At 40.2% G+C, this 12,771-nt stretch overlaps 1 protein-coding gene and 1 non-coding gene across 3 annotated transcripts in view; both read right to left on the reverse strand.

Annotated features, from left to right (window-relative positions):
- GTF2A1 (general transcription factor IIA subunit 1) overlaps positions 1-12,771 on the reverse strand; it is a 45,990-nt gene that overhangs the window by 20,625 nt on the left and 12,594 nt on the right. For both annotated transcript variants that reach the window (XM_032797591.2, XM_032797592.2), the window contains exons 3-5: positions 9,629-9,830; positions 7,851-7,915; positions 3,225-3,300 (exon numbers count right to left, since the gene is read on the reverse strand). In XM_032797591.2, the coding sequence (XP_032653482.1) occupies positions 3,225-3,300; positions 7,851-7,915; positions 9,629-9,830 (343 nt within the window). The remainder of the gene's footprint in view (positions 1-3,224; positions 3,301-7,850; positions 7,916-9,628; positions 9,831-12,771) is intronic.
- On the reverse strand, positions 8,212-8,351 carry LOC116835108 (small nucleolar RNA SNORA79). The gene has a single exon (XR_004376125.1). It is a non-coding gene; the product is annotated as a small nucleolar RNA SNORA79 (small nucleolar RNA).

The raw sequence follows: 12,771 nt of genomic DNA on the forward strand, positions 1-12,771 counted from the left end.
ATGGAACAGTCCTACCACCTTATCCCCATGTGCAATAGTCCCATGTCTTATCTCATTGCAGCTGAGAAGCCTGTAAAGATGGTCACCAGCTCTGTGCAATGGGTATAAAGTTACAGACAAAACGTACCTCAGCTACAGCCCTTTCACTTTCTTATCAGAAAGACAAAGGAGGAACTGAAGTGATATCCAGATGACCCTCACCTCCATCATCTCCTGCTAGGAAGAGGTTTAGCTCCCTCACTCCATCTACAGCATAGACTCAGTGGTAAGGATCTACACATGCAAAGAACTGAACCTTGGGAGCACAATCTCCCTAGGAATCCGTGCACTTCCACCCTCCCCCTCCATTTGAGAAAACATTATAGGTATGGCTGCATGTCTGTCACGGAGGCCCCGGATGCCGAGACCTCTGTGACTTCTGCAGCGACTGGTGCTGGCTCAGGGGCTGCCCGAGCAGTTAGGGTGTGTGGAACTGGGCTAGGGGAAGAGGGGTGGCACTTATCTCAGGGTAGGGGGCTCCCTGGTTCCCACCGGTTGTCCCTGTAGCTTCTACGTGGAGGGGCCAGGGGACTCCATGCACTACCCACGCTTGCAGGCCCTGCCCCCGCAGCTCCCATTGGCTGCGGTTCCCAGCCAATGGGAGCTGTGGAGCCGGCACTTGTGGTGGGAGCAGCACGCAGAAAGCTGCTGCCCACCCTTCCCCCTAGGACAGTGGTCCCCAACACAGTGCCCACAGGTGCAATAGCACCTGCCGGGGCATCTATGTGCGCCCGCGTAATGGCCAGCGGACAAGCATCCACCAAAATGAGGCATCATCAAGAGGTGTCACTGCTGAAAGGCCGCCAAAAAGCGGCATCACCAAGAGGTGCCGCCACCGCCAAAATGCCGCTGATTTTCAGTGGCATTTCGTCAGCGACACCTCTTGATGCTACTTCGGCTCTTGATGCTCGTCCGCCAGCCATGGTCCTCGGTGGCTCGTCGTCTGGCTCCCGCCACCCAGAAAAGGTTGGGGACCACTGCCCTAGGAGCTGCAGGGACATGCAGAGCTGGGTAGGGGGCCTGCCACCCCTCCCACCCCCAGCACCAGCGGGGGTCCCAGGCTGTGCGCCGCTGCCCACCCCCTCCCAGCACTAGCGGGGTCTCAGGTCACCCGCCAACCACCATGGTGCCCCTGGACTGCACCCCAGCCCCGTTATCAGTTAGGGGTATATAGTAAAAGTCATGGACAGGTAACGGGCTGTGAATATTTGTTTACTTCCCATGCCCTGTCCATGACTTTTACTAAAAACATCTGTGACTAAAATGTAGTCTTTAACTAAAGGGCAGCACTTCATAGGTAGAGAAAGATTGCTGGCCATGACATAAATAATTTGTGATTGATCCTATGGTATACACTTGTCTTCCTGTAAAACTAAAAGAGAAATTTTTTCCTTGTATTAAGATCTGGAAGTTTCACTTTTGCTCTGAATCAGATTTCTACACTGTTATAAACCTCAACTTTACTATTTCAGACAAACTATTTCTATTAAACATAAAAGTCTTTAAAGCCGTCTCTTAATATAATGTTTATATTTTCAAATACTAAACAGCTGAAAAACAATACTGTTTGAAGTGTATTAAATAAAATCTTTTTAAGTTTTATGCTGGTAAAGTAGCACTGTAATTCATATACCTCAAGAATTATATGAAAGCAGCAGAGAGTCCTGTGGCACCTTATAGACTAACAGACGTTTTGGAGCATGAGCTTTCGTGGGTGAATACCCATTTTGTCAGATGCATGTAGTGGAAATTTCCAGGGGCAGGTATATATATGCTAGCAGGCAAGCTAGAGATAAACGAGGTTAGTTCAATCAGGGAGGATGAGGCCCTGTTCTAGAGCTGAGTTGGGTGAAAACCAAGAAGAGGAGAAACTGGTTCTGTAGTTGGCAAAGCCATTCACAGTCTTTGTTCAATCCTGAGCTGATGGTGTCAAATTTGCAGATGAACTGAAGCTCAGCAGTTTCTCTTTGAAGTCTAGTCCCGAAGTTTTTTTGCTGCACGATGGCCACCTTAGAGTCTGCTATAGTGTGGCCAGGGAGGTTGATCGCTCTCCTACAGGTTTGTATTATTGCCATTCCTAATGTCTGATTTGTGTCCATTTTATCCTTTCCGTAGAGACTGTCCAGTCTGGCCGATGTACATAGCAGAGGGGCATTGCTGGCCATACGATGGCGTATATTACATGGTGGATGTGCAGGTGAATGAACCGGTGATGGTGTGGCTGATCTGGTTAGGTCCTGTGATGGTGTCGCTGGTTAAGATAATGTGGCCGAGTTGGCATCGAGGTTTGTTGCATGGAATGGTTCCTGAGCTGGAGTTACTATGGTGTGGTGTGCAGTTGCTGTGGAGAATCCACATCAATAGTAACTCCAGCTCAGGAACCAATCATGCAACAAACCTCGATGCAATCTCGCCCACATATCTACTACCAGCGACACCATCACAGGACCTAACCAGATCAGCCACACCATCACCGGTTCATTCACCGTGCACATCCACCAATGTAATATACGCCATCGTATGCCAGCAATGCCCCTCTACATGTACATGGCCAAACTGGACAGCCTACGGAAAAGGAAAATGGACACAAATCAGAATTAGGAAGGCAAATAACAAAACCTTAGGAGAGCACTTCAACCTCCCTGGCCACATATAGCAGAACCTTAAGGTGGCCATCGTGCAGCAAAAAACTTAGGACAGACTTCAAAGAGAAACTGCTGAGCTTCAGTTCATCTGCAAATTTGACACATCAGTCAGGATTGAACAAAGACTGTGAATGGCTTGCCAACTACAGAACCAGTTTCTCCTCTCTTGGTTTTCACACCTCAGCTGCTAGAACAGGGCCCTCATCCCCCTGATTGAACTAACCTCGTTTATCTCTAGCTTGCCTGCTAGCATATATATACCTGCCCCTGGAAATTTCCACTACATGCATCTGACAAAATGGGTATTCACCCACGAAAGCTCATGCTCCAAAACGTCTGTTAGTCTATAAGGTGCCACAGGACTCTCTGCTGCTTTTACAGATCCAGACTAACACGGCTACCCCTCTAAGAATTATATGGTAGACTCCCTTTACTACAAAACTCCTTCCTGATTTTTAAATGGTTCACAAGAAATGTAATAAATTACGATTTACAAATCAAATAGCTTGTCCATAATCCATTTAATGTTAAGGTAATTACCTGAATTTGTAAGTATCTGCTGAACAGGAGTAACACCAGCAGGCAAAGCCAAGGTAGCTGCAGTTGCAGCCGCACTCTGAAAAATAATTAATCTGTTTTTAACAGCCAGCGTTACTATCAATGCTTTGCATCACCGCACAGTAGCTGAGGATTAAAGAATAAGCATCTGTTGTGGTGAAGTAGGACAAACGTACACAATCACCATAGCTTCTATGGATACATAACATTTACTCATAAGCAAGTTTCTTTGATGTTAAAAGGAAGATGATTAATAGCATAAAATGCATATATTAGCTATCATAGAAGTGAAATCTCTCTGATTCCTATTTGCCTGCTTTGATGGTTTCCTTTCATTCTATGTGCATCACAAGTCAACTCGATTCTGCTTTATTTCCAAGTTTGCCAGAAAATCTCTGGGAATAAATTCTGTTCATCTGTGCTCCCTCTGCTGGCCATCTGTTGAGTAGCGGAGCTCTATACCCAGCTCTCAAAGTTAACCAGCCTCTCTGAATATGTTATCTGATTAAAAGAATAGAAAAAAACTCAAGGCTTCAAGTTAATTGTTCAAATCCTGGAATAATACTAATATCCAAGGTAAAAGAAAATAAGTTCCCATGAGTCTCCTAAAGAACATCTGAGACAATATATAATCCTCTGATAACTGACACCATTCTCAATGAATATAGTGCAATTATTTGTTTTCTAGACAAGATCATTTTGTAGAATACAATAAATAGGTCATGTGTGATCTTTTCCTGGATCATCTATGGTAAGTTTAAGCTAAAATCAGTGGCACCAGAACTTGAGGGGGGGGGAGAGGGCAGGGGAGGAGGGCACAAGGGCCCTCAGACTTTTCACTGGGGCGGACCACACTCTCTTCTTCCCCTCTAGACCCTACCCACAACCAGGCCAGGGATCCTGAGCAGCTGGGGGGAGCAGTGGCAGATGCTCCACCTGCTCGGAGTGCAGGGGGACTGAAAGCAGCCCCAAGCCTGCATCCCCATTCCCTGCCCAGCCAAGGACAGGTGGAAGATCCACGACTCCGCGCCAGTAAGAGTCGTGTGGGCAACTGCGAGGAGCTGCGGCGTGGACCCAGGACAGGTGGAGGGTCTGCCACAGCTCCCCACAGCTGCCTGCCCAGCTCTTATAATGGCCAGGTTACGGCTCCGAGGGCCTGCCCCAACAAACAAAGCTGGGTTTGGGAGAGCTGTGCGGGCAGCTGTGTGGAGCCTGGGTCCCTCCACCTGCCCCGGGTGCGGAACCTGGGGGATGGAGACATGGGCAGGGGGCTGTCTTCCCCCCCACCCCCTGGATAGGGGGGGAGGACTCGCTGCCCAGCCCTGGCTTGGCGGGGGAGGGCAGGAATCAGGTTCCCAACCCCCCACTTTTAGGAGGGCTACGGCACCCGTGGCTAAAGTACTGTGAAGTAGAATGTACAGCATCACTGAACTTTGAGAACTCTGATTTTTTTTTCCAATAAACCAAATGAGTTTGGATATTTGCTCAGGTAAGAAACATTCCACACAAAAAAAAAGAGAAGTATTGGGATAAAGTTTAAGCAGTACAATCTTTTCTTGATGCCAAGAGAATTCTTGGAATGGATTGCAATGAAATGCATCCTAGCACTGAAATGCAAGTTCTGCAAGTGACTCTGGATTTGAAGTTATTTTTATTGCATCTAAAAGAAAACCTGATTTGTAGAAAACTATGGACAAATTTGTTGTTATTCTTTAAGACTATCTAAAACCAGAATTATTCCTCAACATAACAGGCCATGGTGGCTAGAGAGAGGCTTTATTTTGGGAGGCTTAATGACTACATTGGCGCAGAGTTAGCTAGCCTTGGGATACAGCCAAGAAGCAGGTCAATGGATAAAGGCATCAGCCCTGAGGAAGCTGAACTCAGATGATTGTCTGCATAAAGAATTAAGGCCTGAGAGCCTGCATCAATACCTTGCGTTCACTATTTTTAACAACTTAAACAAGCAACACAGGTGTTAGTTATACTAGATTTGATTTTACTGTCAAGCCACACAGTAATATAAAAACTAACCAGAACACACAGTTGTCATAACAAATTCATAACAGGCACCTCTTGACCATTTAAACAAAAAGAATCAAATAGACATTAAAAACATTTGGGGATGATTTCAAAGTTTAAACTAAGTGACCAAAGTGTATTCTGGGCCAAACGCGAAGATGTTTTGTGAAAGTCAGAGAATGGATGAAAAGCTTAATGTCTGCAAATTAACACATGGATCCACTTGGGTTTGAACTGTAAATCGACCTCAAATGAGTGATTTTAGTCCATATGATCCCAGTCGCTCATCTTAGTACAAAAAACAAACATTAAATAATGACATCAGAACTAATTTCACCCATGCGGACTGTCAAAAACAGTTCCAACTAGCAGTCAAATGTCACTCCAAATCAAACTTTGGACAGTTTGACAATTCTACCAAGCCCTACTATAGGTTTAAGGTTAATAGTAATACCTGAAATGCTGGAGGATACTATTGCATTTTTCATGTTGATGAAAAATTAAAAGTGCAAAATGGATTTAAATTTTCCTATTGGGTAAAATGCACATTTCCTGTTTTATGCAGTCTAGTTATAGTCAAGTTGGTCCCAGGATAGTAGAGACACAAGAAGTTGATCCAATAAAAAATATTACCTTACCAACCTTGTGTCTGTGTTTTGGTTTGTAAGGAATCAGATCTCCCTTTACTGGCAGACTGATGTAATCATTAATCAGAACCTCCCAGAGGGTGACACTGAGTAGAAGCCGGCTAGTGCTCTTCTGCTGTCCCTTTGCCCCACATCTTCTTACATACAGGGGAAAGAACACTACTAAATCACGTTCTAAATTTTTCTTGCCTTTAAAATAAACAAGCTGGGTCTGCTTGATCCATTCTCAGTACAGATATAAGAGTTTCTTTAGTCAAACATTTCTTTTACAAAGCCCTAATTGGACAGATTCCTTAATGTAATTTTTTGTTTTGTTTTTTTAAAAAAGCTTCAGGTGGCACGCTAAGAAGAGCACGTTTTGTTTTTTTTGACAGTATAGTATTGGGCTCAACTGAATGAGAACTAGAGAAGAAACTCAACAGGGTAAACAGGCAAAATCCAGTTTCTGCTGCTATTCAGTGAAATTTACAAGGAAAGTGAGGCAGAAGTCAGTTTTAGTTTTTATTCAGCCTTTGGTTGTATCATGCTGTTTAGTCAGTGCATCTAGGATTTTCAAGAGAAGATCAGCAAACTATCTGAGAGACAATGAGCAAATGAATTGCTGTTGCCTTAACTGTGCAACTTTATTTATTGTGCTTTTAAATTTACATCAAACTCTGGATGGATATTCTTTAGTATGGAGTTCTAAATCTAAATAAATAACTAAATTTAACTTGCACAGATTGTGTTTTGGCTGTCTTGGCCTGCAAGAGAATAGGTTTTTCCTCTAGCCTAAACTTGATGTCAAGCAAGAGAGAGACAAAGTTAGACTACAAAGAAAATTGTAAGGAACAGATAAATGGTTAGGATGAAAAGTTGTGAATTTACTTTTGCAACAACAAGTGAGTTGAAATAAATAATGATCAGAAAGGCAGATTCAAACTCCTATACGGTCAGTATCATTATTTTTATGAGTTTATTATTTATAATATTTGAGGAATGTCATTCTTCAGCTGGTAAATACAACATAAGACTTGCACCAGGGTAACAGTATTTTCCACATGTGAAGTCATTCCCTCCTGGGATTGTTGTCATAAAGATTTGTATCAGTATTAGCTGATCCTCAAAAAACCTTTGTCCAGGGGTCGGCAACCTTTCAGAAGTGCTGTGCCGAGTCTTCATTTATTCACTCTAATTTAAGGTTTCGCGTGCCAGTAATACATTTTAACATTTTTAAAAGGTCTCTTTTTATAAGTCTATAATACATAACTAAACTAAACTACTGTTGTACATAAAGTAAATAAGGTTTTTAAAACGTTTAAGAAGCTTAATTTAAAATTAAATCAAAATGCAGAGCCTTCCTTACCGGTGGCCAGGACCTGGGCAGTGCGAGTGCCACTGAAAATCAGCTTGTGTGCTGGCTTTGGCACACGTGCCATAGGTTGCCTGCCGCTGTCTTAGTCTAACCCAGCGACATTCAGACTGAGGCAAGCAGCTCTTTAATGTGTCTCCTGTGGCACTTTGCAGCACATAATATTAAACCACTGTGTAATTTAATTATTAATATTCAGGATGCTTTTACTATTATTAACCAATTGCAGTTGATAAAATAATAATATTTGGTCAGTCATTTCGCTGTGAGACTATTTTATATATACTTTTTGTTATATATATTATACACACACAAATTCACTCTAAATATTTCCCATCATATTGTTTAAATATGTATAGCACTATAATAAATGAAACAATGAATTCATACTACTATGGTTCTTTTGGGTAATGTCGAATGCAAGCCCTGGATAAATAGCTTATGTGTTATCAGCCTAGCAATCAGTGAGACAGGAGCCATCTTCTGCCAGTAGCTCTTGTTTTGGCATTTGAGATGACTTATCAGACTTTTACCTTCACTATTTAAATATATTACAGCACTGTATAAAGTTCTAACTCTGAGTCTTACCATGCCTGATGCACTCATGTGCTGTATCAGCTTTGAATCTGGCACAATAACCTGCTGCTGAGGTGCTACAAACAAAAGAAACAAAACATTAATTCTATATGATGTGAGCAAAAGTTACAGGAAGGAGGTAAAGGACTAGCGATTCAAATCATGTGGTTGTACCAGCTGTTGTTTACACTGAAATGTCTGCAGTCCACAGATATGCATGTTTCTATTGTAGTGATGACCTACATAAGAATCCCAGGAAGGTGACATGGCAATCCTGACTGGATCCATAGTGATTTGACCTCAGCAGCTTCCTTTAGCTTCCCTACTCAGACACCACTGCTTAAACTAAACCTTGTTTCAGATATTTAAATAAAAGGGTATGACCCTGCAAATTTCAAGGAACATGACGATAGGCCCACTATCCCAACATTCTCTGATCAGAATAAGTTGGCATTAATCTGTGATGACCTAGAATCTGAACATGAGTTTCAGGCAACAGAAAAACAGGCAACAACAAGGACTAAAGAGATGGCTGCAAGGCAACAAGTACATCATGAAGTGTAAGTTCTCATCAAACCTTGTTTTGTCCCCAGGACTACTCTGGAAGTCAATGATATTTAGAATCATAGCATTTTGTTACGACTATACAAAGCAGAGTCTTCTGTTAATGAACTAAAGATAGAGGGATGTGGATATAAAAAGATGCCTGGATTTCAGTTCTTATATTGTAAGTTCTTTGGGGGCAGGGACCATTTTTTGTTCTCCATTTGTACAGAATTTAACACAGTGGGGTCCTGGTCTGTGACTGGGACTCCTAAGAATTGTCAAAATACAAATAATAAAGAGGTTTCAGAGTAGCAGCCTTGTTAGTCTGTATCCGCAAAAGTACTTGTGGCACCTTACAGACTAACAAACTTATTTGAGCATAAGCTTTTCTAGGCTATAGCCCACGAAAGCTTATGCTCAAATAAAATTTGTTAGTCTCTAAGGTGCCACAAGTATTCCTGTTCTTTTTGCAAATAATAAATAATAATTTTACTGTGTGTGATGACTATAAGATAACACATTGTCAATTATCCTCATCAACTCCTGCAGACACAGTATTAGGCTGGATTTTTGTTTATGCAACAGGGACTCTAAAATCAGAAAATGTTTGCTCCTCCTGTTTAATGCTTAATCAAGATTGTTCAGAAATGCTTCCTTGGAATTCTTAAGGTAAAGTCTACAATGTGATAATTGTATTTAAAAAAAGATTAATTGTATGGGTAAGTTTGACAGTGCATCTTGAACCCATACACTTACTCACTGCATGAGAAGCTGGGCCCACAAACTAGCCATCGCTTTTTTTCGTTTTTTTTTGGCACAGACCTAGTTCCAATATGAAAAACATGTCTAACAGATTATGTGTAGCAAAATCCTATCTGCATCCTCATTCCAGTCATTTTAAAAGAGACTGGAGGCTTTATATATTTTTTCAAATCCTGTTTCATCCTACTTAATGAAACTCTCTCTTAATTGGACACACACTGATTTGTTATTGTAGGGCTACTAATGACTAGTAGGCTGACATTTTCATTATATAGAAAAAAAGACATTTGTTTTAGAAAAACAAGTTATGTGGGACTAGACAAATAATATATAAAAGGGAAATTAATAAACCCAAAGTTTGATCTACCAACCAGGACACCTTAAATTTGAAAGACTCCAATTTTCCTGAATTTAATTTTTTCCATGAGGTCTGCTGAAACCATAGAGAGTTTCATGTAGGCACATTAGAGAATCAGTCTGACCTTGCTGAGATGCAGGAATAAGAACTTGTTGTGTCTGGGATTGCTGCTGCACAGTCTGCTGTGGTTGTGGATGATGATGATGGTGGTGGTGATGCTGCTGCTGCTGCTGTTGTTGCTGCTGCTGAACCTGCAACAAAAGTTGCTGTTCTTCTGAATGAAACCCATCTACAGCCTTGGACTGCATCAGCTTGTTCTCCCACAGCTGTATTTGAGAGAAAGAAAATGTGTTATCAATAGGTGTCATTTTAAAATTGTAGGATTGGAATTATTACAAATAATGCAATTCAAATTGGTCCTTATTTATCCTGTACATTCTATTTTGTCACAAAATCTTTGGGCATATATAGGTTGAGTATATGCCCCTTTCCTGAGGCATCACACAGCAACAGAATAAAATAAAATAGTCCAAGGGAATTATAATTCTAAATTTAACTTTCATGGACATTTCTTTCTTCTCCCACAGGTGAAAGATCATCCTTATAACCACGGTGGATTAGATTTAAATCACTAGTCAGGAAGATTTGATTTAATCACGGATTTCTACTTAAAAGCGCATTCTTGTTGGTTGTTATAACCTTAATACATATTCTTCACAACTCAGAGGTAGATGTAGGTTTCATTTGAGAAGGTACACACTATACATTTTTAAAGTAATTTATTTTGAAAACTTTTCAGATTAGTTTTACAGCTATATCAGAAAATGAATGATTGGTTATTTCATTTACGAAAGGTAACTGAAGCAGATATTTATGAAGTCACTGGGAGGTGAACTCTCTCTGTTTCAACAGGTTAATCATTAACCTTTGGAGGATTTTTTTTGCCATGCTGGATAGGAGGAGAACATCGCCAGGCAGACATTTAAATTGTTTTATTTAACAAAAACAACATTATGTATTCTGGATTTCTTTCTTCAACAGCAGACACATAATATTTTAACAAAACAAGCATATGAATTTTTCAATTTAGTTAAACATTCAATTTTTTTTTAAATCAGGTTTGTTTTTGTTAAAATTGTTTAACTAAAAAAGTTAAATGATTTTTTTTATTTTTTAATTAAATTGACTGTCAGCCAGGTCAACATGAGAAACTTAAAATATTGGCTTCAGCAGCTAACTCAGTCATCTTCACCTTAATTTTCCTGTTTGTTTATAATCTGGAAAAGAAAAACAAGCGTTCCTGCTTTTTCAGGTCCCAAGCAATTTCTCAATTTGGAATGAATTAGTCCAAAGGAAGAAAATATTCTTTCTACTCTGGCAGAAGAAGCTACCGCTGTTAAAAATAAGATTATCGCTTCAAGAATCTCTGAATTCAAGTGCTTAAGTGACTTCCACAATTTCACTGGGGTGACTTTCTTTAAAACATCAGCAAACATACATTTCTTGAATGGTTCCTATTTCCAAACTGGGTCTCTTTTACAGCCTCCTGCCATTATAGATTTTCCCTTCTAGTGAGAGAATGGTATGGGAGATCGCAAATCAATAAAAACTACACTCAGAAAGACCTCACGACTTCTGGAATATGCTGCTCAAACAGTTTCCCTTTTGTTTCTACTGCCTGTTCCTCCCTTCCCATATTTATCTCCAGACTTCTTCTCCTTGTCCAGATCTATTTCGCCCCCAACAATCTTCTATTCATTAAACTTTTTGAAACTTTTTACTTTTAGAGAGAGGTAAAAGATTGACTTTGTGTGCACAAACTTGCAGAGGGACAACAGGGTTGAGGTCTAGGTTGACCAGATGTCCCGATTTTATAGGGACAGTCCCGATTTTTGAGTCGTCTTCTTATATAGGCTCCTATTACCCCCTACCCCTTGTCCCACTTTTTCACACTTGCTGTCTGGTCATCCTATTGACATCTGTTATTTCTCACCTCTATATATTTATTTAAAAACATTTTTGCTGTTAACAAGCATGTTATCTCTGGATACAAAAATCCACAGTTTGAGAACTGCAAAACTAAGCATCTCTGATGGTACCTTCTAGACTGAGCATTGAGTCCCATTGAGTAGATAGAACAATTAACCTACATAATCTATACAGAAGCCCCTGGAACCCCATAAAATTGGGTCGCTAATCCATGAACTACTGGAATTTATTTACAAAACTTTTCTTAAACATTATATGAATATATCCTCTCATACTACAGAATTAGAATTTATAATATCTATTCCATGATGAGGTATCTTTGAGCTATAATGTATCTACCTTTAGATAGGTTTTTTCCTCAAAAAGCATTTTATCAAAAAAAAATCAGATTTTATTTTTTTAAAAAAAACATTGGTTTTTTTCACCCTGCTTATAACTCCACATATCAGAAGCAGGGAGGGAGAGATAAAGTGGTAGTTCCTATCCTTCAGTTCCCACCCCCTCTACCTCCATTTTAGTTTCCTCTCACCAGAAGCATATAGTCTTCACCACAGGTGTCAGTATTTTTCTTTCTAGAATTTCTGAAGATAAAGAGTCAAGGAAGATACATTATCTTCTCCAGAAGCTACCATTAGTGCAGGGGAACCCTGGTTTTATATAGCAATTTAATTGTTTCTATCACCATAGCATCAAAGCTTTGCATCTCAGGCCTCTTGTTCTACCATCCCCTGCTTTTCACTGTTTCCTCCAATTTTGCTGTCCTCTTCTGTTTTGATGGCTCAGGGCTTGTCTTGCTCAGGAAAGTACTTCAGAAGGCAGCAAGAAAAGCATCAAACAAAATATCCCTTATTCTGGTAGCAAACCCCTGTCACAATTTTGGTTCTCGGGACACAGTCTGCATTCTGGTGAAGTGATGGTCCCTCAGCCTCTCCTCCTCAGATGTGTGTACAATACAATTTATCCCATGCCATGTCAGAAAATAGGATATTTTTGCAAAGCAAAAGTCATTAGATTTGGAATAGAGGAGCACTCTACAATGAAACTCTTCAGCTTACAAAGAGAAGAGAGAAAAGAAAAGCATCCCCTATTCAGGATGAATCAAAAAAAGATTATTACGAATATTTGGATTTTTGTATTTAAATTAAATACAGATTTATTTTTAAATAAAAACTTATTTAATATTAAATTTGAAGTTCTGACCACTTATTAGGCTTAAACTTACTACAATTTATTAAAATAATTTAAATTAAAAAATTCAAGCATTATGTTTGTTGCCAA

The sequence above is a fragment of the Chelonoidis abingdonii genome, chromosome 4 (assembly GCF_003597395.2).
Source record: "Chelonoidis abingdonii isolate Lonesome George chromosome 4, CheloAbing_2.0, whole genome shotgun sequence".
In the NCBI taxonomy this organism is placed as follows: domain Eukaryota; kingdom Metazoa; phylum Chordata; order Testudines; family Testudinidae; genus Chelonoidis; species Chelonoidis abingdonii.